At 38.0% G+C, this 23,876-nt stretch overlaps 1 protein-coding gene across 1 annotated transcript; it reads right to left on the bottom strand.

The window, feature by feature from the left end:
• Positions 1-888: 888 nt before the first annotated feature.
• On the bottom strand, positions 889-22,447 carry LOC127417133 (ankyrin repeat, SAM and basic leucine zipper domain-containing protein 1-like). The gene is made up of 13 exons (XM_051656834.1): positions 22,302-22,447; positions 22,056-22,155; positions 21,790-21,912; positions 19,325-19,439; positions 11,388-11,499; positions 7,816-7,950; positions 7,425-7,546; positions 7,131-7,203; positions 6,395-6,451; positions 5,788-5,900; positions 3,873-3,978; positions 1,812-1,925; positions 889-1,151 (listed from the first exon to the last, which is right to left on the bottom strand). The coding sequence occupies exons 1-13, from the start codon at positions 22,407-22,409 to the stop codon at positions 987-989; spliced, it is 1,443 nt and encodes a 480-aa protein (XP_051512794.1). The 5' UTR covers positions 22,410-22,447; the 3' UTR covers positions 889-986.
• Positions 22,448-23,876: the final 1,429 nt, after the last annotated feature.

Below are 23,876 nucleotides of genomic sequence, written 5' to 3' on the forward strand. Positions count from 1 at the left end.
CATGATCAGTCATATTTTCCAAATCAATGCCAACATTTCACAATTTCTGCCAGGGTATGCAAACTTTTGAGCACAACTGTGTGTGTGTGTGTATATATATATATATATATAATCGATTTTGAACCGGTAACCTCTCACATTTGATTCAAGAAATCTGCCTCTGGACCAACTCATGTCATCCTCTTTCAAAAGGCAGAGCCCCACTAAGACTGAAATCCTTAAATCATCCAGCACAGAAAACACAGTAACTCACTCAGAAATGAAGATAGAGTTGCAGAACTTTTTCCAATAATTTTTAATATAACCATTTGTAACTATAGAACTTCTCTTTAAAAAACAAAATGTATTATTCCAAAACGTCCATACATAAAACAGTTGGCACGTAAAGTGTTTCATTTCACTGTCCCTTCATTCCCCCTGAGTTTTGTTTCAGTACAGCAATGGGAGATTACACATGACTAATCACGCAATCTGATAAGTCCATATTCTATTTTCTTCTAAATCATCAAGAAATCAACCATGAGGGGAGTGCTGAACCCCTGTTAGGCTAACCATACACCTAGAAATGACATTTCAGCACCACAGACAGCGACGGATATCTAGTTTTCTATTTTCCCCACCCAGCAAAATCAAAATTGGCTACAACTGGATTTCCAAAACACAAAATAAGCTGTGAATCTCTGACTGGCAGGTGCTGATGTGGTAGATGTTGATCAATGGAGATTAATGGGAATGATAACATTGTGGGTTGGGAAAACTTTTATTATGCTTAAGTGCATTGTCTGCAAAAACCAAAAGAACAATTAGCAGACATACTTTAATAACAGTGTTACAGCTGCACAGCACACAAGGTTCTCGTAACATAATTTTAACATATTAAATGCAGAACATATAATCCATAATATAATATTAAGGTAACTTAAAATACAAACTGTATTGAAAAAGTAAAAAATAAATAAATAATAATAATAATAATAATAATAATATCAAAAATAGTTTCTCAAATTTCTTGATTGTGATAGCACCAATATGAGCCCTGCTCCAAGCATTGCAACTCCAAGCACACCAGCAAACCTCCTGCGGACCTTTCCTCTTTCACCAATACTGTAGTTAGGTTGAAGAGGCCGGAAAGTGTATTCTGTGTGAGCCATCTATGTAGAAATGAAGGGGTAAAAAGCAGTTAATTCACTTTAGTCAGGTTTTTCTTAAAATATTGTTTTAAGCAAAACCTTATTTTACCCATTCTTTCAAGATTCCAATGAAAAAATCCTCTCGAAACCCAGTATGTTCCAATATTAGAATCCATTCTGGATTACTGGAAAGGATGTGGCTTATGATTTGGGCTAAAACACTAACTGAGAAACATCTCTCTCTTTAATTGGGCTACCACAATCAAATGCCTACAGCACTCCAAGAGCTACAAAAACAAACTACAAGCATATCTCACTACTCTAAATCCACAGTGGAGATTAATGAGAGATGTAGAAATTCCCTGCTAAGTGTTAGCTGATAAGATAACCTATATCACAATGTATTTGTTCTCGGCATGTGGCCAGCCTGTCCACATGGCATTAATTGGTTGTCAGATTCCATCTTGACACTGGGGGCATCCCAATTACCCTTCATCACTGCCTGCACCTCATGCCAATTTTTTTTAATTCAAGAGAATATTTTGACTTCTGAGAGGGATGCAGTGGTTGCCCCTGTTCGTCCGAGCACTCTGAATATTTTTACTAGACATAACTATTGTAAATAGAAGAGGCAGAGATAATGAAAAAATGAGGACATAAAGGAATGTGGATGTGACTGACCTTGCCGAGCAGGGTCTTAAGGCAGACCATCTCTTTCTGAAGGTCTCCTGTCTGAGTTACAATCTCTGTGCAAATGGCTTGAGCCTCTTTCTTGGGATCACATGTCAGAACAATCTGTAAAACAAAGTTGTCAAGACTATTGTGACATTTAAAATGTTCTCTTTCTGTCTACTAATCATGCAGTCTCTGTCAATGATTAGATGATGCAAGACTACACTATGTAACACAATTTTTGTTCCTGGGTAGTAAGTGCTATTTCCTAATTGCTTATGCCTCAAAAGTATAGAAAATGGCTATTATTCCCCACAAACTTTGCTTTTGTGACCACGACAGTGATATTTTGAAATGTACCTATTTCCAATGAGAAAACGGGTGAATGTGTCTTTTCGTTCACATAAAGTCCAAAAAAACAACAACATAGGAATCCAAATTAACATGTATTTATACTAAAGTAATCCAAAAATGACTACAAAAGATTTAGAAGCGAGTAGTTTTTCCGGATTTACGATTATACTTTCACGAATCAGCCCCCAAATGTAGTCTCCCATCATGTTCTCGTTATACTGTCCTTGGTAGCGGTGTTCAAATCTAGTATATCCTGATGGAAGCGCTCGCCTTGCTCCTCCGAATACACTCCCATGTTCTCCTTGAATTTATCAAGATGAGCATCAAGGATATGGACTTTGAGGGACATCCTACCGCCCACTGTGCCGTAGTTCTTCAGAGTCTCAACCAGCTCCACATAGTTTTCGGCCTTTTGACTACCCAAGAAGCCCCGAACCACTACGACAAAGCTGTTCCAAGCCGCTTTCTCCTTACTAGTGAGCTTCTTGGGGAATTCACTGCACTCCAGGATCTTCTTTATCTGTGGTCTGATGAAGACACCGGCTTTGACCTTTGCCTCAGACAGCTTAGGGAAGAAGTCTTGAAGGTAATTGAAGGTTGCCGACTTTTATCTAGAGCTCTGACAAATTGTTTCATAAGGCCCAATTTGATGTGCAGTCAGCACCTTCCGGGGGTCCACCAGTGGCTCCTACTTGACATTGTTCCTCCCAACAGAGAACTCAGTCCGCTGTGGCCAGTCCCACCTGTGGTAGTGCGCCTTGCTGTCCCTGCTGTCCCAAAGGCAAAGATTGCAGGGAAACTTGGTAAAACCACCTTGGAGACCCATCAGGAATGCCACCGTTTTTAAATCTTCTATGACCTCCCAGCCGTACTCATCATACTTCAAGGCGTCCAGCAAGGTCTTGATGCTGTTGTAATCCTCTTCGAGGTGAAGGGTACTTGTTACCATTATGAAGCAGCACAGCTTTGAGGCTCCTGGATGAGCTGTCAATGAAGAGGCGCCACTCATTCTGGTTACAGGCAATTCCGATTGCCTCATATAGACTGGTCACATTGTGGCAGAAGCAGAGCCCATCTTGACGGGTGAAGAAGCTGGAAAAAGGTTGGTGACACTTCCTCTGATCTGCGACTTGCCCACTTTCATCCAACAATTTCCACTGCTTGAGCCAAGACGTCAAAAGCTCTGCATTGGACTTGGTGAGACCAAGATCTCTAATCAAGTCGTTGAGGTCTTTTTGGTTGGGGTAGTATGGGTTTCTCTCCTCAGCTCCACATCTGAGATACCTTAAAGTCCATATCCTTGATGCTCATCTTGATAAATTCAAGGAGAACATGGGAGCGTACTCGGAGGAGCAAGGTGAGCACTTCCACCAAGGACAGTATAACGAGAACATGATGGGAGACTACATTTGGGGGCTTATTCGTGAAAGTGATTTACAGTATAATCGTAAATCTTGAAAAACTCACTTCTAAATCTTTTGTAGTCATTTTTGTATTACTTTAATATAAATACATGTTAATTTGGATTCATATGTTGTTTTTTTCTGACTTTATGTGAACGAAGACACACAAATTTGCCCGTTTTCTCATTGGAAATCGGTAAATTTCAAAATATCACTGTCCTGGTCACAAAAGCAATTGCGATTAATTTATTTAAATGGCATTTCATGTAATTATGTCTTACAAAAGACACAGGCGGGAAAGTACACAATGTACCTCTGAGGGGCTACGGGGGAACCTGCTGATGACATCCTGAACGGTTTCTGTCAAGTAACAGCAATGTTGTTTCAAGCTGATCAGAAAGTTAAGAAACTCTTCACTCCTGAAGAAGAGATGAAATTTTAAGGATATTAAAATAAAAAGTGGAATCTGACTTACCAAATGAAATGTTCACAATCTATGAAGTAGTTAAATACGTAACTTTCATCATGAGAATACCAGCACGTTTAATTCAAGAAATGTACAAAGTTCTCTTTATTCTGAAACCATGATCAAGCACTGAAATTGAAGTATATATTTCTTAAAGGAAGAGTTCAATACAAGCTCAATCGACAGCATATGTGGCATAATGTTACAGGCACTTACAATGGAAGTGAATGGGGCCAATCCGTAAATATTAAAATATTCACTGTTTCAAAAGTATAGCCACAAGACGTAAACAATATGCGCGTTAACATGACTTTAGTGTGATAAAATCGCGTATTAACCTTTTCTGTGTAGTTATATTTCCAATTTTACACATTTGCTGCCATGTCATAATGCTGTAAACCCTGTAATCCTGATAAACAATTTAAACAACTTCACAGTTCAAATAATACTCAAGATTGAACAGAAAATTGAATGCAAGTGCTTTTATAAAATGATAACTTCATATTTCTGCCTTTAAACCCTCCAATAATTGGCCACATTCACTTCCATTGTAAGTGCTTCTCTGTAACCTTGAATATTATAAAAAAAAAAAAAAAAAAAAAAAAAAAAAAAAAAGATTTAAAGAAGGGATGAGTCAAATTGTTTCTTTTTGGTAATCAACATTATGCCATAATTGGTGTCGAATGAGCATAACATGTATTGAACCCGAAATATTCCTTTATACGATCAGTGGTATCCTTAATTTGGTGACAGCGTTCTTGGCGCACTTCTGCCATCACTTACAATTTCAAACCCATGTAATGGCTCACACATACCTAGTGATGTTGATAGTGTTATCTTAACAGAGCATTTCCTCAAGCAGCCGTTTTCTTCTAACAATCTGTCAGAGCTTGTGGTAAACACTGTCAGACACTGTGGAGTTACTATCTCCTCCAGGATGGATAGATGGGTGCAGAGCGTTGCTTTGTTAGTTTTTCTATGACTGAATGAGTGATAGGCTCTCGTGGGACGACTAAGTGCTGAGTTAATGCCTCCGTCCCAACAGGCACCATGAGCAGATCCATCATTTTATATCAGGCCATGTATGCTTCAGCTGGTAATTAGAAGTCATTTTAAAAATCTAACCAATGAAAATAATTACCGTTTAACGTGTGTTCCGGGTACACCACCTTACCACTTTTTTTAACCCAAAAATAATCAGTATCAAAGCTACACTGAGTTATCTCCAGGAAATTGCATCTCCACACAGATAAATGATGAACTCGGTGAAAACGGCATTGCTTATGTTTATATACATCCCCCTTAGGCAGGAAATCAACTCTGGCAATGAGTTTCACTGTAACTCTATATCCTTTTAATGTGTGTTTACGAAGCACCTATCAGAAGAGGATTTAACTGCAAAATTTATTGTGTGTCCGTCTGCTCTCTCTGTACCTCCTTGGCATTGAATAAAGAAATTACAGATTGATTAGATTCATTAAGTGTGGACTTTAAAGTTAAACATGGCTGCCATGCCGACTGCTCAGTCATCACTCAGCGCACAGTGCATGCAGACATGGCACTAGTTCATTTCTCACCTTACAAATCATTACTAGGGCTTAAACTATTAAGACAAGCTTACATGGAAGCCTTGTCAAGACACTGACTGTCATCCTGTTGAAAGAGTTTCAGACTGATTATGGATGAATAAATACTGGATTAGATAAAAAGCACACAATAAAACCAAACAGTTCAGGTTAACTTGAGGCTAGATGAACCTTACCCGTTGTCTATATTATTAAGAGGCGCCAGGGTGTTCAGATCTACTTCGTCAAGATGCATCTGCTCGATGGCACAGAGGATCTTCTTTTGATCCTCAGGATCAGTTATTTTAATCTACACAGAGAAAGAGAAAACATTTTGCACTTTAAAGCAATATTTTATGGTATGGATGCATGCATATCAAAAGTGATCAACACAGTACTGTATATTTACAGTATATAAAGCAACACTGTTTGATAACTTAATTTGTTATTTTCATTACACTAACTACTTCAGACTAAAGTTGAGTCAAGATGATAATGGTCTTAATGATATGATGAAATTATTTTTTTCCAATCCATCCAGTTGTTATTACACATCTTTACATTTGCTCAATGGCTCCATCAAATTACATCAATTCTTAAGTCTGTGTTACAGATAATTTGTTCTGTTTATTCTATCCAGTAATGTACTGTACAAAAAAAAGCCTCTAATGACTAGAACACATTATAAAATGGATGGTTGGATTGATGGATGGATGGAGTAATTGAGTAATCAGGATGTTAACAGTTTAGAAAATTTCCTATGCTCTTTACGTTTTAACAAGCTCTCTTTATTGATAGACATACCTTTTCCAAGTCCTCCTTCTCCATTGTCAACAGATCGCTCCAAGTGATGTCATTTTCCTGTAGTGTTATAAACGGGTGTAACAGACCAAATAAAACTGTGTGTTCTCAGACCCAAGAGAAATGACACTTAAAAGGAATATTTCAGTTTAGTTACAACATGCTAGAGACATGATGTCAGTTATCACAGAAAATTATTTCAACCCGTCTAAACAAAAACCTGTTTACAGTATTGCATTTACAATGGAGGTCTATGAAGCGATCGTACAGCACAAGAATAAACGCTAAAATATAAAATTCACCACAGTTTTGAAATTAAAGCCATAAAACTTAAACATTTGTGTTAGAATGAGAATGGTATGATAATATTGTCTACAAATCTTGTCTGTGCAAAGTTTTGTGACAGTGTAAACCCAGTAACTACCACAATATCTGCACAACCTGACAGTTACCTTCCAAGTATGGTTTACATGGAGCAAACTCGCACTCACAGGAATTACATCCATACTGCATTACCAGAAAGTCCATCTATTAAAGAAATTCCACCTCCAGAATAATTTAGACACTTCACAGATCAAATAATAAAACATTTCTTACAGAAGAATATATGTAAACATTATGTAAGGTTTCTGCTTCAATGTCTCTGGAGTGCAGCACCGTAGACAATCATTGTAAGTGCAGTACTGTAAAGGCACTTGTTTGTTTTAGTGAAACAGTAAAATAAAAGAAACCATCTCACCATTAATATGTCAGAGAGATAATCCAGATTGAGGCCATGCAGCAGAAGTTCAATATCACTTAGCTTAGAGGAGCTGTAGGTATAAACCAGAACAACGAACCTTCATTTCAATATCAAAAGTCCAGCTGTTTCTTCGTTTTGTTTAAATATTGCAATTTAATCTATTGCACATTTATAGAGAGGAAAAGCATGAATTGTCCTTTCATGGTCAATGTGTATATTTATTTCCAGATCAAACTATAAATCAACACTAGATGGCACCACTATCCAAGCCACAGACACACAGAGACTCACCTCTCTTTGTAGGCAGAGGGAGGATCAGGGTTTCGATTGAGAAATTTAAGCAGCGCCTCAGCCTTGGATGGTGGATTGCCACTTACAGCAATGTGCTCTGGAGATTCAAGAATCCTGGAGATCTAAAGGACAATGTTTTTAATGTGGTTTCCTTCACAAGAATAAAGAGAAGTGTTCTTAAATTGTTTCTCTGGAGAAAAACAGATCTAATCTTATATCAAATCAACTAGAGCAAGGAATACACCGATGTAATATTTTTTACAACGATTTTCTACAGTGCATGATGACATGAGCTGTCGACCTCATCTTGAATTCAGGATGACTGGAGATTGAGATTTCTAACATAAGCGATCACAGTTTTGGAAATGGCTCAGGAGCAGAGGTGAACTACCTCAAGTTGCTTGAATATTTTGGCCATGTCAGCTGCTGTCTTCCCCGTCTTGGTTCTGATAGACTTATCAGCTCCTAACTGAAGCAGCTTCAGCACGGCCTCTTCTCGTCCATACTGCACAGCTATAATGAGGGCCTGCTCCAACAAAACATTGTTCAAGTGGATTCCCAGGGAGAACAAAGCAATAAAAATCACACAAGGTCACTAATATTAATCTTTGATTTCTGAGATACAAAGAGCCTGCTAGAACAGACAATGATTAAGATCAAATGCAGGTGGCAATACGTGATGTGGACATAAAACGGCATAATTTACTACAGGGTTTCTGCAGGTTTTATGAAGCTAAATTTAAGACTTTAAGACATTTTTAAGACCAACTAAAGAAAATTTAAGGAATCAACTGAAGGGAACACAATATGTCAATATGTTCTCTAAATGTAAATGTCTAGGGTGCAAAATATTTATTTATAACACTTCAAATTTAAAAAATGCAACTTTCAATAGATCTCCATTAATTTTTAACTAATTTTACAAAAAGTATCCTAAACTTGAATAACTCTGCTCCCAACCACCAGAACATGGAAATAACTTTTACCTTCTGATCAGACCCATTGTATCAGCTATATTCCTCTGCGACACTGCTGTCACTTACTGATGAAGATGAAGCAGCACATACGACCACCTACACTGTATACTGTTCAGTGAATATTTAGTGATCTAATGTAAGCTGTGTGGTGCAGAAATTAGGCCTAGTCTTCACTCTAAAATAACTTAAACAGGGTGCATTATCTTTTTTTTATTTATTTTTTTGAGGGATCATAAAAATTGCATATAGTTTTTTATTTAGTACTGCCCTGAAGAAGCTATTAGACATTCAGATTCTCACATATATTCCACATGACAAAATAGTAACTGAATTTACACAAATTGTTTTTTTAATATGGTGTGTTGCTTCTTTCTTGATGATCAATGACTGTTTGTGTAAAAACTGTTAATGAGTCCCCCCACCACCAACTGGGTGATGTGTAAATTAAGTTTAAAAAAAAAAATAAATAAAAAAAAAACATTTTGTGTTATGTAGCTTTTGAAGGGCAGTACTACATAAAAAGCACCATCTTTGATCTCTTATAGGCTATTTGTAAACATTCTGAAATGACGTGGAAACATATAAAAACAAAAGGGGTATGCAAACTTCTGCACTTAACTGTATAGTTAGTGAAAGATACAGTTGAAGTCAGAAATTTACATGCACTTAGGTTGAAATCATTAAAAAAAAAATTTTAACCACTCCACAGATATCATATTATCAAACTATGGTTTTGGCGTTTAGGACACCTACTTTGTGCATGATGTGTAATTTTTCCAACAATTGTTTACAGACAGATTGTTTCACTTTTAATTGACTATGTCACAATTCCAGTGGGTCAGAAGTTTACATACACTAAGTTAACTGTGCCTTTAAGCAGCTTGGAAAATTCCAGAAAATTATGTCAAGCCTTTAGATAATTAGCTTCTTATAGGAGGTGTACTGAACTGGAGGTATACCTGTGGATGTATTTTAAGGCCTACCTTCAAACTCAGTGCCTCTTTGCTTGACATCATGGGAAAATCAAAAGAAATCAGCCAAGACCTCAGAAAAAAAAAAAAAAATTGTGGACCTCCACAAGTCTGGTTCATCCTCGGGAGCAATTTTCAAATGCCTGAAGGTACCATGTTCATCTGTACAAACAACAGTACGCAAATATAAACACCATGGGACCACGCAGCCATCATATAATTCAGGACAGAGATGCATTCTGTCTCCTAGAGATGAACATAGTTTGATGCGAAAAGTGCAAATCAGTCCCAGAACAACAGCAAAGGACCTTGTGAAGATGACTGAGGAAACAGGTAGACAAGTATCTATATCCACAGTAAAACTAGTCCTACATAGACATAACCGCCAAAAAAAAAAAAGACAGACTACAGTTTGCAAGTGCACATGGGGACTAAGATCTTACTTTTTGGAGAAATTTCCTCAAGTCTAATCAAACAAAAATTTTACTGTTTGGCCATAATGACCATCGCTATGTTTGGATGAAAAAGGGTGAGGTTTGCAAGCCGAATCGTGAAGAATTCCAGGAAGTTAAAGCTCAGTCACAAATGGGTCTTCCAAATGGACAATGACCCCAAGCATACCTCCAAAGTTGTGGCAAAATGGCTTAAGGACAACAAAGTCAAGGTATTGGAGTGGCCATCACAAAGTCCTGACCTCAATTTGTGGGCAAAACTGAAAAAGCGTGTGCGAGCAAGGAGTCCTACAAACCTGACTCAGTTACACCTGTTCTGTCTGGAGGAGTGGGCCAAAATTCCAGCAACTTATTGTGAGAAGCTTGTGGAAGGCTACCCAAAACATTTGACCCAAGTTAAACAATTTAAAGGCAATGCTACCAAATACTAACAAAGTGTGTGTACACTTCTGACCCACTGGAAATGTGATGAAAGAAATAAAAGCTGTAATAAATATTTATCTCTACTATTATTCTGACATTTAGCATTCTTAAGATAAAGTAGTGATCCTAACTGACTTAAGACAGAGAATGTTTTCTACAATAAACGTCAGGAATTGTGAAAAACTGAGTTTTAATGTATTTGGCTAAGGTGTATATAAACACATAAAGACTTCAACTGTAGTTATAGTTTGTGAAAATGTATATTTTATTTTAGATTTATTTTTATGACAATTTAACCACATTTGAGCTTCTTTTAAATGTACAAATTCATTCAATCCATGTAGCCTACTCTATCCACGATGTCATTATTGTCACATCAGATACACATTTTAACACAAAATTCACAACAATGTAACCTAAAAGTCAAAATACAACCCCCACATCTCAACATATAAATGCTTGTACTATATATAAAGTGTAGTGTAGCTGTCTGAATGAGACTGTCTAATTAACCTCTGTGCTCGTGGGGAAATGAACATTAACAGTGACAGAAAAATACTTGTTTACATATTCACATTTTGCACAAAGAAATGGATCATCTTCTTTCAGCTTGTTGTTAAATTATTGGTGCATTTCTACTTGCGCTGACTGACAGGACGACAAAGATCGCGAGCGCCAAGTGCATGACGTCATTGCCATGGAAACCAGATAAATTTCTGTGGATTTGCTGAAAGACTTGAATGAAAGTATCGTCAAACCAATGTGCGACCGACATTGCTTCTCTTCTCTGCAAACGATCCCAAAGACCATAACAAGAAGGAAAATTAGGATATTAAATGTAATTAGAAAAAAAAAAATCAGTGAGCCTAACTGCTGAAACCGGGACATAATTACACACCTCTTAAAAATGGGACGTCTGGTCACTCTACTAAATGCAACAAGAAAACAATCATAACATTTAATGTCATGACCTTATGAATTTAAGACTTGTTTCTCTGATTTAAGACCTTTTTAAGGCCTTAATTTGTGGAAGGGTGGATTAAGACATTTTTAAGACCTGTGGAAACCCGGTATTATAGATCTATACAATTGTAACATTTATGATTATCACAGCCTTTCTTGATGATGTGCTAATCTTACCGATTGTCCATGATCATTCTGAAAGTTCAGCTCCGCTCCATGTGACACAAGCAAATTAATCACCTGACAATAGCCATCTCTGGCAGCCAGCATCAGACACGTCATACTGCTCCTGAGCAAGGGCAAAAAACAGATTGCTGCTGGGTACAAGTGACACATACTGGGGTTACTGTTCTCTCAAAATGTCATGTTAAGGTTTAATCTAAAAACATTTATTGTACACTGATTCTTGAAATTGATGGAACTGTAGTAAAACTGAACCATTAAACTTGAGCAGGACTGTAATATTGATAAACTAAACTAGAGATGCATGCCATTGGTATTTTTAATATAGTAACCACCAGTTCTTAAAGTTTCTCATTTGCATGGTAAATACAGTATATTTGTAAATCAACCAGTGTAAGAAACTTTCACAATATCAAACTACCACAAAAAGTACTACCGTGCCAAAGTAAACAATCAGAAAAAACATTTGACACCTTACCCTGGTACAATCCATTACCTGCAAAAAGCACAAAAGAGGAACTTTCTAGTCAACTGTGCTCTGAGCTTGGGTCACTGTCATAGATCAACAGTTTTATCGTAAGATCAAAGTGTCAAACAGTACACATTTAGTGTGCTGTGAGTCTATGGGAATATCCTGAGGCTATTAATCAGCCTAGGTGGCATTTCCCAGAGGACGGGTGAGGGTGGCGAACTGAAGTCAGCATCAGGTCCAAGCGAGCGAGGGCACCATAATTTCTCATCTTGACATTATCTCCTGGCTATGTATGCATTTCCTGAATTTGTGACAAATGTGCTCTGTCTTAAACACCTTTTCCCAGGCTGTCCCTCTCCTAAACCAGGGACTAATAAGGAAGTTTACTAAATGATGTAAACAGGGATCATCCTATCCTACAAGGTCATCATTTTAAAGAGTTATTGCATAGTTAGGAGTAGCAGCTATTAAAGCAGCAGCTATTAAATAATATGCTACTCGTATAAATAAAACATTAATTTCAAACATCAGTTTTAACTCTTGTATTATTTAGAATGGCATATGCTTGAAATAAACCAGGCTCAAAAGCCACACTAGGCACTAGAGTTGGGGTACTCGAGTTTGGACTCGGACTCAAGTCCGAGTCGTAAGTCCAATTTTAATGCATTTTTACTTGAACTTGACTCGGACTCGAGCCTTTAGGACTCGGGATTTTTTTCCGAGTTCATGGCATTTGACTTGTAATGCAATGAACAAAATAAATAAATAAAAATAACGAAACAGAAATTAATGTACACGCTGTCTGCAAGCGTTGTAGCACCCCCTGATGTCACAGATGTAGCCAGAGTTTGTTTCACCGTGTTGAGCAAACACACCTGCAGAGCAGCACACTCAGTCAACCAATACGCTTGAATGTTACTATGGAGACTGCTGTATAACATCGATTACCAAGGTGACACATAAAGACAAGTATGTAGCCAATATACTAGAACCTACAAGGCAGTTTCGCACAGCACGGGACCTGACAGCTGGTAAAATCGCACAGGGCATTTGTGCAGCCAAGACGGTGCTCGCATCGCAGTTTCGGGACAAATTGAAAATGAAGTAGAAATAAAAACAAAATAAATATTTGAAACAATAATAACTCTGGTTTTAATGACTATCGCAGCTTTCACTTTCTTTAGTCTATGTTTGAGTTTGTTTGTTTTTAACGCCATGCCAGCTTCTATGGCTATTTCCATGGCGAGAAATGTGTAAGGAACTCTAAGGTTTTTAAAATCTATTTTTCCTAAAAACTCTAAAATTGTGTTAGGTTTGACTTTGTTAAAAATTTCTTCCAGAGTGTTTACTGAATAAAAATGTTTCTCACGGGGTTAAGACCAGTACAGTCTAAGTACAGTTTCAAGGATAATGGATTCTGGCAGAAGATACATGTTGGTGAATCTTCTCCTAATATTAAAAACTTGTGTCATCCTGGAGTGACCTATTCGACAGCAGGTGTAGACGATCTGGTCCCAGCGATTTGAAAACAGAGAGAAGCTTTTTAAGGTAACGATCACCCCCTCGAAAATTGAAGTTTGTTACCACCATAGCAACAAAAGAACCTGTTACGTATGTATAACAGCAGTGTTGGGGAAGCTACTTTGAAACTGTAGTTTGACAAGCTACAAGCTACTCATAATTTTAAGTAGTTAAGCTACACTTTTGACAAAGTAGTTAGCTACACTACAAGTTACTATCAAAAAGTATATAGCTACATTGAAGCTACTTAATGAGCCAATATTTTTTATGTTACTATCAAACCAAAAATATTAATAACAAAATGTACACTAATGACATTTATTAATGTATTAATTAAATACATTTAATGTGTTTAATTAAATATATTAAATGTATTTAATACATTTAAGGAACAGTAACATTAATACAGTTAATAATGGCCATAAAATAAAATACAACAGTATAAAATAAAAACAAAAAAGATCAGACGCCATTAAAAAATCATTTTTATACTATACTTCACACTTTTCGGTCCTGCTGTGGCCAGGTGTAGCCTACTTCCCTAAAGATCACATTTTTATGACAAACTCTCTTTGGGCTGGCATTTTTTGTTCTTGTCACATAATATTTAGTGTGGATAATATGTGAATAAAGACTCAGGGCTTGTTTCTCCCCTCACCTGGGTTCATGCTCATTGTATTTTCTGAATAGTAATTATTATAATAATATATACTGTATATTTATAAATATAATAATATTAATAATAATAATTCACTCGCTGCTCCCAATAACGCACAGATGTTAAGCGAAATAAACATATTTAGAACAGAAACAAAATCCCTCAAAAGACAATAACTTTTTGAATTATTTTATTTAAAATAGTAAAAGGTAAATATGCAGTTGTGTGATCTATTAAGAACAAAGTGTCTGAAACATTCTTTGTTACATAGAAGAATAAAATGATGTTCTTTTATCATTTTCAGATTACCTACCCTTGTACATCTTGCAAAGGTAAACAAACTGTGGTTGCTCACTTTACATAACCATCAGACAATCTCCTCTTATCCAAGTGAGCTGTAATAAGCTCTCAGTAGATGGCGGTAATTCACTATTTTTGTTTGTGATCTACCATTACAAAAGACGATGACGCTGCCTGATTCTGATCAGCAGACAGAAATATGCTGCCAGATCGTCGGACGTTTTGCCGGTAAAAGTTTGGCTTCTACGCAATAAGGAAGGCTATTAGTTATAATCTGACCAACATGATGTAGCATTTGGTCACGCTACACCACTACTTGCTGGAAAAAGTAGTTTGCTACTGGAAAAGCTACTCTGTTTTAAAAGCAGCTGAGCTACTGTCAAGCTACTGATAAATGTAGTTAAGTCACTACATGTAGTTAGCAACTCCCCAACACTGTATAACAGGACCTTGCACTTGCATTGTCCGAGCATTCGTTCCTGCATTTGCATACAGTATGTTTCTTGCCTAAAACCCCGTTCACACTATCAGTGACACACAGCGACAGAATGTCTTTCATTTTCTATGAGAGCAAAGCGACTTCCGGCAACACATGCGACAGACCCATTGCCGACAAAATGTGGGTGTGGAGAGCGACACAACAAAGTTGAGAAAAGTTTAACTTAATGAAAATGGGCCTGGGTAGCTCAGCGAGTAAAGACGCTGACTATCACCCCTGGAGTATCACTCCAGCCAGGTCTCCTAAGCAACCAAATTGGCCCAGTTGCTAGGGAGGGCAGAGTCGCATGGGGTAACCTCCTCGTGGTCGCTATAATGTGGTTCACTCTCGGTTGTGCGTGGATGCCGCGGAGAATTGCGTGAAGCCTCCACACGCGCTATGTCTCCGCAGTAATGCGCTCAACAAGCCACGTGATAAGCTGCACGGACTGACTATCTCAGACACGGAGGCAACTGAGATTCGTCCTCCACCACCCCAATTGAGGCGAGTCACTACGCCACCACAAGGACTTGTGCATTGGAAATTGGGCATTCCAAATAAAATTTTTTTTTTTTAAAAAACCTTAATGAAAATGACAAGTGACATTTGGGAGTGACTACCAATGAGAGTGAAGGCAGTGGAGTTCACGTCATCCATCTCCTGTGAGATACTGGTGTCGAATGCAGGCAAGACAGATGAGAAGTTATAATGTTGTGAGGGATTTCACTGTTTAGTATTTGTCTGTAACTACATGCATGGATATAATAAAACAATGATGGAAGAACGTGACAGAAACTGTCGGCATTCTGAGTGAGTTTGATTAATGCATTTATAGATTGTTTATCTTGTTAATGATGTGACGCATTGAGCACTGCAGCAGGTTAAATAAAAACACTCTCCCTTGCAAGAAGTTTGCTGTTGTTGTTGAGGCATGAGTATTGAATCCTTGTTGAATTAGAATGATATCTTTGTTTTACCGGCAGTACATTTTATCTGTGATCAAATTTTCTAAAGCTATGGCCAGCTGTGCAGCCGACCAAAAATGCTGAAGCGACAGCAGTAGGAACGCCCACTAGCGACTTCACAGTACAGGGACTAGCGACATCAAGCAAGAATGTTGCTGGCGGTGAGAACATGGCTTAAGAGTATAAAGTTTGATGCAGTTAGAGGAGACTGTTATTCTCCTAACTGTCACTCAAATGGTTAGGCCTTGTGAGCCTTTTAAATTATATGCTGATATGAATAGAGACATAATGTGTACAAACTAAAACCACTCACCCATTGTCATAATCAGATTAAATAATAGGCATATAATAAACAGCATTCATATCCAACCCCTGTTCCATCTCATGTACTGTCATTATAATTTATGCTTATAAGTGACTTAAATTTTAGTCTCAGCAATTTTCAAATAATGAATCTCAACTAACTCTAAACAGATTTAAAAATGTCAGGCTGTAGACTCAAAGCGATCCCCCTCCCTTTCCAAATTATGTCTGGCTTAGTTGAAGCATATTGTATTTGTTAACAAAGAGATTTAGGTAAATGCAGCTGCTGGAAGTTGTTGGCTATGTGTGGAGCATTGTGAGGGCAGAGGAAGATGACAAGTGTTTGACAGGCCCATCACTTGCCAACATCTCCCTGTTCCTGCTTACCGAACTTTAAATATTTTGTCTGGACGGGACACAATCACTTTCTCACCAGTCAAGTGAGCAACATACTTGTTGACACTCCAGATCATGTGAGCGGATTGGGTGGCAGATGACAAGCAGCTGGGGGCTGCCCTGAAAAATCCCTATGTCAATACACTATGGAGTACACATCACAGAGTTGTTAGGAAGACTTGTTTGAAACACTGTCTGGCCAGTGGTAATATTTTGTAGCTGGTGGGAGTTTTTCTTCACATACTCTCAATCAATATGACTAGACAGCACTTGTGTCTACTTATCCATTGTTAGACTTGAACTAGAACTGGGTGCGTGTGGATGCTTACGTAAGAGACTGCGGTACACAGCTAGGTCTTTTTAAAATAGATGACTACATCCATATTTGGATTTTTAATTCCAGCATTTAAAGCAAAAGAGAACATACAAACTAAGATTGATTAGCAGAGCACTAAGGCAAATAATGTGTGCTGTCAACGTAGCCAATATGCATATTTTAAGGAAATGCGGAGATATACACATATACAGGTAGACATAATGGCTATGTTCACACAGCAGCAAATTACAGCTGTCAGTCCTGTTTTAGAGTGCTCAATAAATTCACACACAATTCGGTTATAAAAGAGAGTGACAACTGCATTCTATAGACGAAGTGACTCACTACTGAATTTTGAAAGTGAGTTTGGTTAACCTGTGCTTTGTGAATAGAACCACACTGGACAACATGTTGTCTGTCACTTCAGACAGTATAAAAGCAACTCTGTATTACACACACGTTTGTCTCTTATGTGTTGCTTTTTTTAATGTGGGGTTTTGGTAACACACAGTGATGGAGATATACAGTTGAAGTCAGAAGTTTACATACACCTTAGCCAAATACATTTATACTCAGTTTTTCACAATTCCTGACATTTAATCATAGAAAACATTCCCTGTCTTAGGTCAGTTAGGATCACTACTTTATTTTAACAATGTGAAATGTCAGAATAATAGTAGAGAGAATTATTTATTTCAGCTTTTAATTCTTTCATCACATTTCCAGTGGGTCAGAGGTTTACATACACTTTGTTAGTATTTGGTAGCATTGCCTTTAAATTGTTTAACTTGGGTCAAATATTTTGGGTAGCCTTCCACAAGCTTCTCACAATAAGTTGCTGGAATTTTGGCCCACTCCTCCAGACAGAACTGGTGTAACCGAGTCAGGTTTGTAGGACTCCTTGTTTGCACACTTTTTGAATTCTGCCCACAAATTTTCTATCGGATTGAGGTCAGGGCTTTGTGATGGCCTCTCCAATACCTTGACTTTTTTGTCCTTAAGCCATTTTACCACAACTTTGGAGGTATGCTTAGGGTCATTGTCCATTTGGAAGACCCATTTGCGACTGAGCTTTAACTTCCTGGCTGATGTCTTGAGATGTTGCTTCAATATATCCACATCATTTTCCATCCTCATGATGCCATCTATTTTGTGAAGCGCACCAGTCCCTCCTGCAGCAAAGCACTCCCACAACATGATGCAGCCACCCCCATGCTTCACGGCTGGGATGGTGTTCTTCAGCTTGCAAGCCTCACCCTTTTTCCTTCAAACATAACGATGGTCATTATGGCCAAACAGTTACATTTTTTTTTCTTCAGACCAGAGGACATTTCTCCAAAAAGTAAGATCTTTGTCCCCATGTGCACTTGCAAACTGAAGATTGGCATTTTTATGACAGTTTTGGAGCAGTGGCTCCTTCCTTGCTGAGCAGCCTTTCAGGTTATGTCGATATAGGACTCGTTTTACTGTGGATATAGATACTTGTCTACCTGTTTCCTCCAGCATTTTCACAAGGTACTTTGCTGTTGTTCTGTGATTGATTTGCACTTTTCACACCAAACTACGTTCATCTCTAGGAGAGGTCTTGGGTGATTTCTTTTGATTTCCCCATGATGTCAAGCAAAGAGGCACCGAGTTTGAAGGTAGGCCTTAAAATACGTCCACAGGTACACCTCCAATTCAGTACACCTTCTATCAGAAGCTAATTGGCTAATTGTCTAAAGGCTTGACATCATTTTCTGGAATTTTCCAAGCTGCTTAAAAGGCACCGTTAACTTGGTGTATGTAAACTTCTGACCCACTGGAATTGTGATATAGTCAATTTAAAGTGAAACAATCTGTCTGTAAACAATTATTGGAAACATTCCTGTCATGCACAAAGTAGATGTCCTAAACGACTTGCCAAAACTATAGTTTGCTAATATGAAATCTGTGGAGTGGTTAAAAAAAAAGTGTATGTAAACTTCTGACTTCAACTGTAAGCTATTTGTCATCCCAAGGTTTTAGAGTGAGTCACTGTTTCACATCAGAGCTGCTCCCATCGGTTTTGAGGTCTGGGTGCGACCCAAATGCTGCGCTCTACCGTCAGTTAAAATAACCATTCCAAGCCACTGCTGGTTAATTAAGATTTGACAGATTAACTCAGATGTACTAAGTGTACAACAGGGCTAAAAATCCATTTAGATTTTTGGTGTTTCCAGTGTTCTGGATGTCACCATCTTTGATTTTTACTTTGGTCACTGTCACTATGGTTACAGGTGTTATTCAATGCTAGTGCATAGAATAGAAAAGGGGCTTGACTTTGGGTTTTTGTTTATACAGACCGTATTCTAGCTGTTGTATGAATAGGACAATTCGAAGAGTCACACTGGTGAGTAAATATGGTTGTCAAAGCCAAACACTGACTGTGTGAACATGGGCAATTTTATAAAAAAAAAATATATATTAAAAGAAATTAAGCATTTATAATAATGTAAAAAAAAAACATCTAAATCTGACACTGTCTGCATGCTATGCCTCACCTGTTGGAGACATTCGGGTCAGCATTGCGACTAAGCAGCAAAGCCACACACCTGGCGATCTTCTCTTCTAAAGCAGATGTTGCAGTGCAAGCAGCCATTAGAACTGTATAGTGGTCTATATATGGAAAAACAGAACACACAAACACATTCAACCACTTTTAGCAGTATTAAAGGTATAGTTTACCCCAAAAATAAATTCTGTCATCATTTACTCATCCTCTTGAGTAAGTACCGCAAGTCACACAGATTTGGAACATGAGTGTTAAAAGATGATTCAATTTTTATTTGTGAATAACTATCCCTTTAAAACAGCTTGTATTTCATTCATTATTTGCACTGTTAGAATCATAACCTTTAAAAAAACTTTTTTGCAGAGGTATTGTTTATACCACACGATACACATGCTGGCAACCTCAGTTATATAGGTGGTGAATAAAATGAATGTGCATACGCCACGTGAGTCAAACATGGCCTAATGTTGCTTGTCTAGTCACGTATTATTGATTTGACAGCAATCCCAATGTTGTGTTGATGCAGTAAGGAGACACATCCATGTTACGGGTTTCTGTGCCGTGATGAGAGCTGGGTTTAGACTGCAGGAGCAGCTCTGCTTAGGAGTAGGATGCAGACACAGTTTAGTTGCGTCTGCGGTGAAGCAGGAAAATAAATAAAGCTCCAGCGTTGGGCCAACGCAATGACGCCAGCACCACGCTCTGTATACCACCATTATCAATCACTTCTGCATTCTTCCCCTTCTGTGCGGAACACAGACCAGGAAGTGGCAGCTGCATTCACATTTAATTATTTCCTGTCTGAGCCTGCAGCTTCATGTGATCAAGAACCCCCCCCATCTCTTCCTAGTGGTCATTGTGGAACTGTATAAATCACTTCAGTCACTCGTTCACCGACATTTAACCGTGACCAACAGATGCATTCAATTTTTAAAAGAAATAGAAATGCGACGTGTAAACTAAAAACACACCAGTAGATTAATTACACGTTTTCGATAGTTCGGCATGTGCGTCATGACCATTAAGTAATGTCAGATGAAAGACACTAAGGCAAACTCTTAATTGGTTTCCATCCTCCCTAGCACATGTGTTGAAATCAAAAGAATGTAACCTGCTTCAATGTCGAACTTATTAATGAAAACCAAACTATTCCCCCCTGAAGGATTAAGTCTAGCCATGCTCTTTTGATTTGATCTCACTGGGTTCCTTTTCCGTAGCTGATGCAAAGCCCCCATCACTGTCAATAAGAACCCACAGGAGTCACAGGAAGGCCATGTAGTGCAATGCCAGACTGACTGCTCCCGTTCTTACCTGCCAAACTCAACCTATGACATTAAAACCTTAAATGCACACTATAAGTTGATGTTGTGCTGATCGATAAGACAATGGTCTTGGACTTTATGCTGACACCTAACATGAATGCAGCATCACACAAAAGCAAACACTGGTAACGAATGCCATTGTAGAAATGCCTTAGTGAGCCTTGATACTTTTATTTAACGTCTAAACTGTCCAATAACAGGGGGTATACCATAATAGATTGAGCAGTATTCGGGCAGTCACATGATCTTAATATATTGGGTCCCATGAGGAGGTCTGCTTCATGTTAAACATCTTTTAAGGCCACTGATATGACTAAGTCTCCATCTCATAAGTGTACATCAACCAATGTGGAATACATTCACCAATGTGAAATGTGCGACAATGTAATGCAGGGCTGTAACCACCAATGACATTGAGGGTTACACATCCCACCAAAATGCAGATTAGTAGTGGACCAACCTGAGACTTTCAAGGGTTGAATTTGAAAGAAGTATGCTCGGTACCCCTTGATTCTGATTATGTGGTTACATCCTTAAGGAATAGTTCACCCAAAATTCTTAACTCACCCTCAAGTTGTTCCAACCCATTTGACTTTCTTCCATGGAACACGAAAAGAGTTGTTAAACCCAGTCTATGCTTTCGTCACATCAAAAGCAAATAGATCCCATTATCATCAATGAAAATGTTTGCACTGGAAGCATTTGTTGCGGAACGTGATGTTTCTGGTCTACTTATTTAAATAATATTTTGTGTCTATTTTCCCCATTCAACACTTGCTTAAGTCTAGCTCACAGCTGATTGGTCCAAGCTTTCTGTACGACATTTAAAATGTTCACGTCGACGCACCCGGTGTAGATGGTGTTATTTGACAGAATGCCAGCCTCACCATTCAATTTCATTTTACAGTAAGACTGAATGGTGACTGAGGCTATCAGTTCCTAATGTTCTGCCAAAAATCTCCTACTTGTTCTATGGAAGTCACACAGGTTTGGAACGACATGAGGGTGAGTTTTCTTTGTATTTTTTTAGAAGAATTATCCCTTTAAATCAATGGCTACATAAATACCTTTTAATGAGAAAATACTCAACAAAAACCTTATTGATGGTGTATGAAGAGACATCTCCCTTTACCTCTGCTGAAGTTTGCACTTGCTCCATTATCCAGCAGCAGTTCAGCAAGCTCGTAATTGGCCACATGGACAGCGCACATGAGAGGAGTCCACCCAAAGCCAAGCCGAGTCTCCACGTCCATACCTGATAAAAAACGATAGTGGTCAGAGACTAGTATATTAATTAAGTGATAACAATTCAAGTAGGCTACATTAAGATTCGTGATAACTAATTAAAATGTTGTGTCTTTTATTGCATTATGAACGATATGAACGACAAACACCTACCACCGTCCAAGAGCTCGCGCACCAGTTCGACATTTCCTGCAGTAATAGCCCTTTTCAGGGTGGATACTTTGTCTTCTCCATTCAAATGTGTTTCGGAAACCTGTCAGCAAGATGATTTTTGTTTTATTATATAATTGTTCTTTATACTAGCTGACCTAAGCTAGTTAGCCTAAGCACAACACATGGGGCGAGTGTTGGACTTGTGAAAGAGAATACATTTGACAATTTTACATTAATTAAGTTTACCTCAGAGGCCGTTTTTTTGGTGTTATTAGAATACCCAATATCCCATTCGTCGCTGCTTCCTTCACTCTCGTCGCCGGCAGGAAAAGCATAGTTAATTTCGTTTAACATTATTTGTATTAAGATTCGAATCTTTTCTCACAAACGCGGGCTTTTGCTGTCACGGCGTAATTACGTTTTCAGCCACGCCCACATATGTGTCATAATGAAATGACCAATGGAGAAACTCTATCTATCTGAAATGAGCAATGGAGAAACTCTCTATCTATCTATCTATCTATCTATCTATCTATCTATCTATCTATCTATCTATCTGTCTGTCTGTCTGTCTGTCCGTCCGTCTGTTTGTCTATCAATTTCTCTTTCCTATCTGTCTATCTGTCTGTCCATCCATCTGTCTATCAATCACCGTTTCCTATCTATCTATCTATCTAGTCACTGTAAAACTTTTCCCTGTAAAATTACAGTAATATACTGGCAACTAAGTTGCCAGCTAAATACTGTATTTTGTCTTTACAGTAGACATGCTGTAATATGTTTTACAGTATTATTTTCCTTACCTGTGCCGTAAATGTACAGCATGACTGCTGTAATATATTTTACAGTAAGGAAAATAATACTGTAAAACATATTACAGCAGTCATGCTGTACATTTACGGCACGGATGCTGTAATATATTTTACAGTAACTGTTGCCATCTAAAGAGAGAGTGACAAGCAGAGATTGCATTAGATTGAACAGAGGGAATATTTTTTATTTATTTATTTATCTATCTATCTATCTAGTATCCGTCCGTCTGTCTGCTATCAATCACTTTTTCCTATCATCAATCACTCTTTCCTATCTATCTATCTGTCTGTCTGTCTGTCCATCCATCTGTCTATCAATCACTTTTTCCTATCCATCAATCACTCTTTCCTGTCTATCTATCTGTCTGTCTGTCTGTCCATCCATCTGTCTATCAATCACTTTTTCCTATCCATCAATCACTCTTTCCTGTCTATCTATCTGTCTGTCTGTCTGTCCATCCATCTGTCTATCAATCGCTTTTTCCTATCTATCTATCTATCTATCTATCTATCTATCTATCTATCTATCTATCTGTCTGTCTGTCTGTCTATCCATCTGTCTATCAATCACTATTTCCTATCCATCAATCACTCTTTCCTATCGATCTGTATGTCTGTCCGTCCGTCCGCCCATCCGTCCGTCTATCAATCACTCTTCCCTATCTATCTATCCATCTGTCTGTCTGTCTGTCTGTCTGTCTGTCTATCTGTCTTTCTGTCTGTCCGTTCATCTGTCTGTCTGTCTATCAATCACTCTTTCTTATCTATATCTATCTGTCTGTCTGTCTATCTATCTATCTATCTATCTATCTATCTATCTATCTGTCTGTCTGTCTGTCATCTATCTATTTATCTGAATTTTGCCAGATGGGTAGGAACACTGAATAGACTTCATATGATTATATTTCTCATTGCAAAATGTTAAATTACATTACAAATCTTCAGTACACCAATAAAACCATAAAGGCAGCCCTGGGAGTACAGTATATTAACAATATAACATCAAGAT

Source organism: Myxocyprinus asiaticus, chromosome 26, assembly GCF_019703515.2.
Source record: "Myxocyprinus asiaticus isolate MX2 ecotype Aquarium Trade chromosome 26, UBuf_Myxa_2, whole genome shotgun sequence".
In the NCBI taxonomy this organism is placed as follows: Eukaryota; Metazoa; Chordata; class Actinopteri; order Cypriniformes; family Catostomidae; genus Myxocyprinus; species Myxocyprinus asiaticus.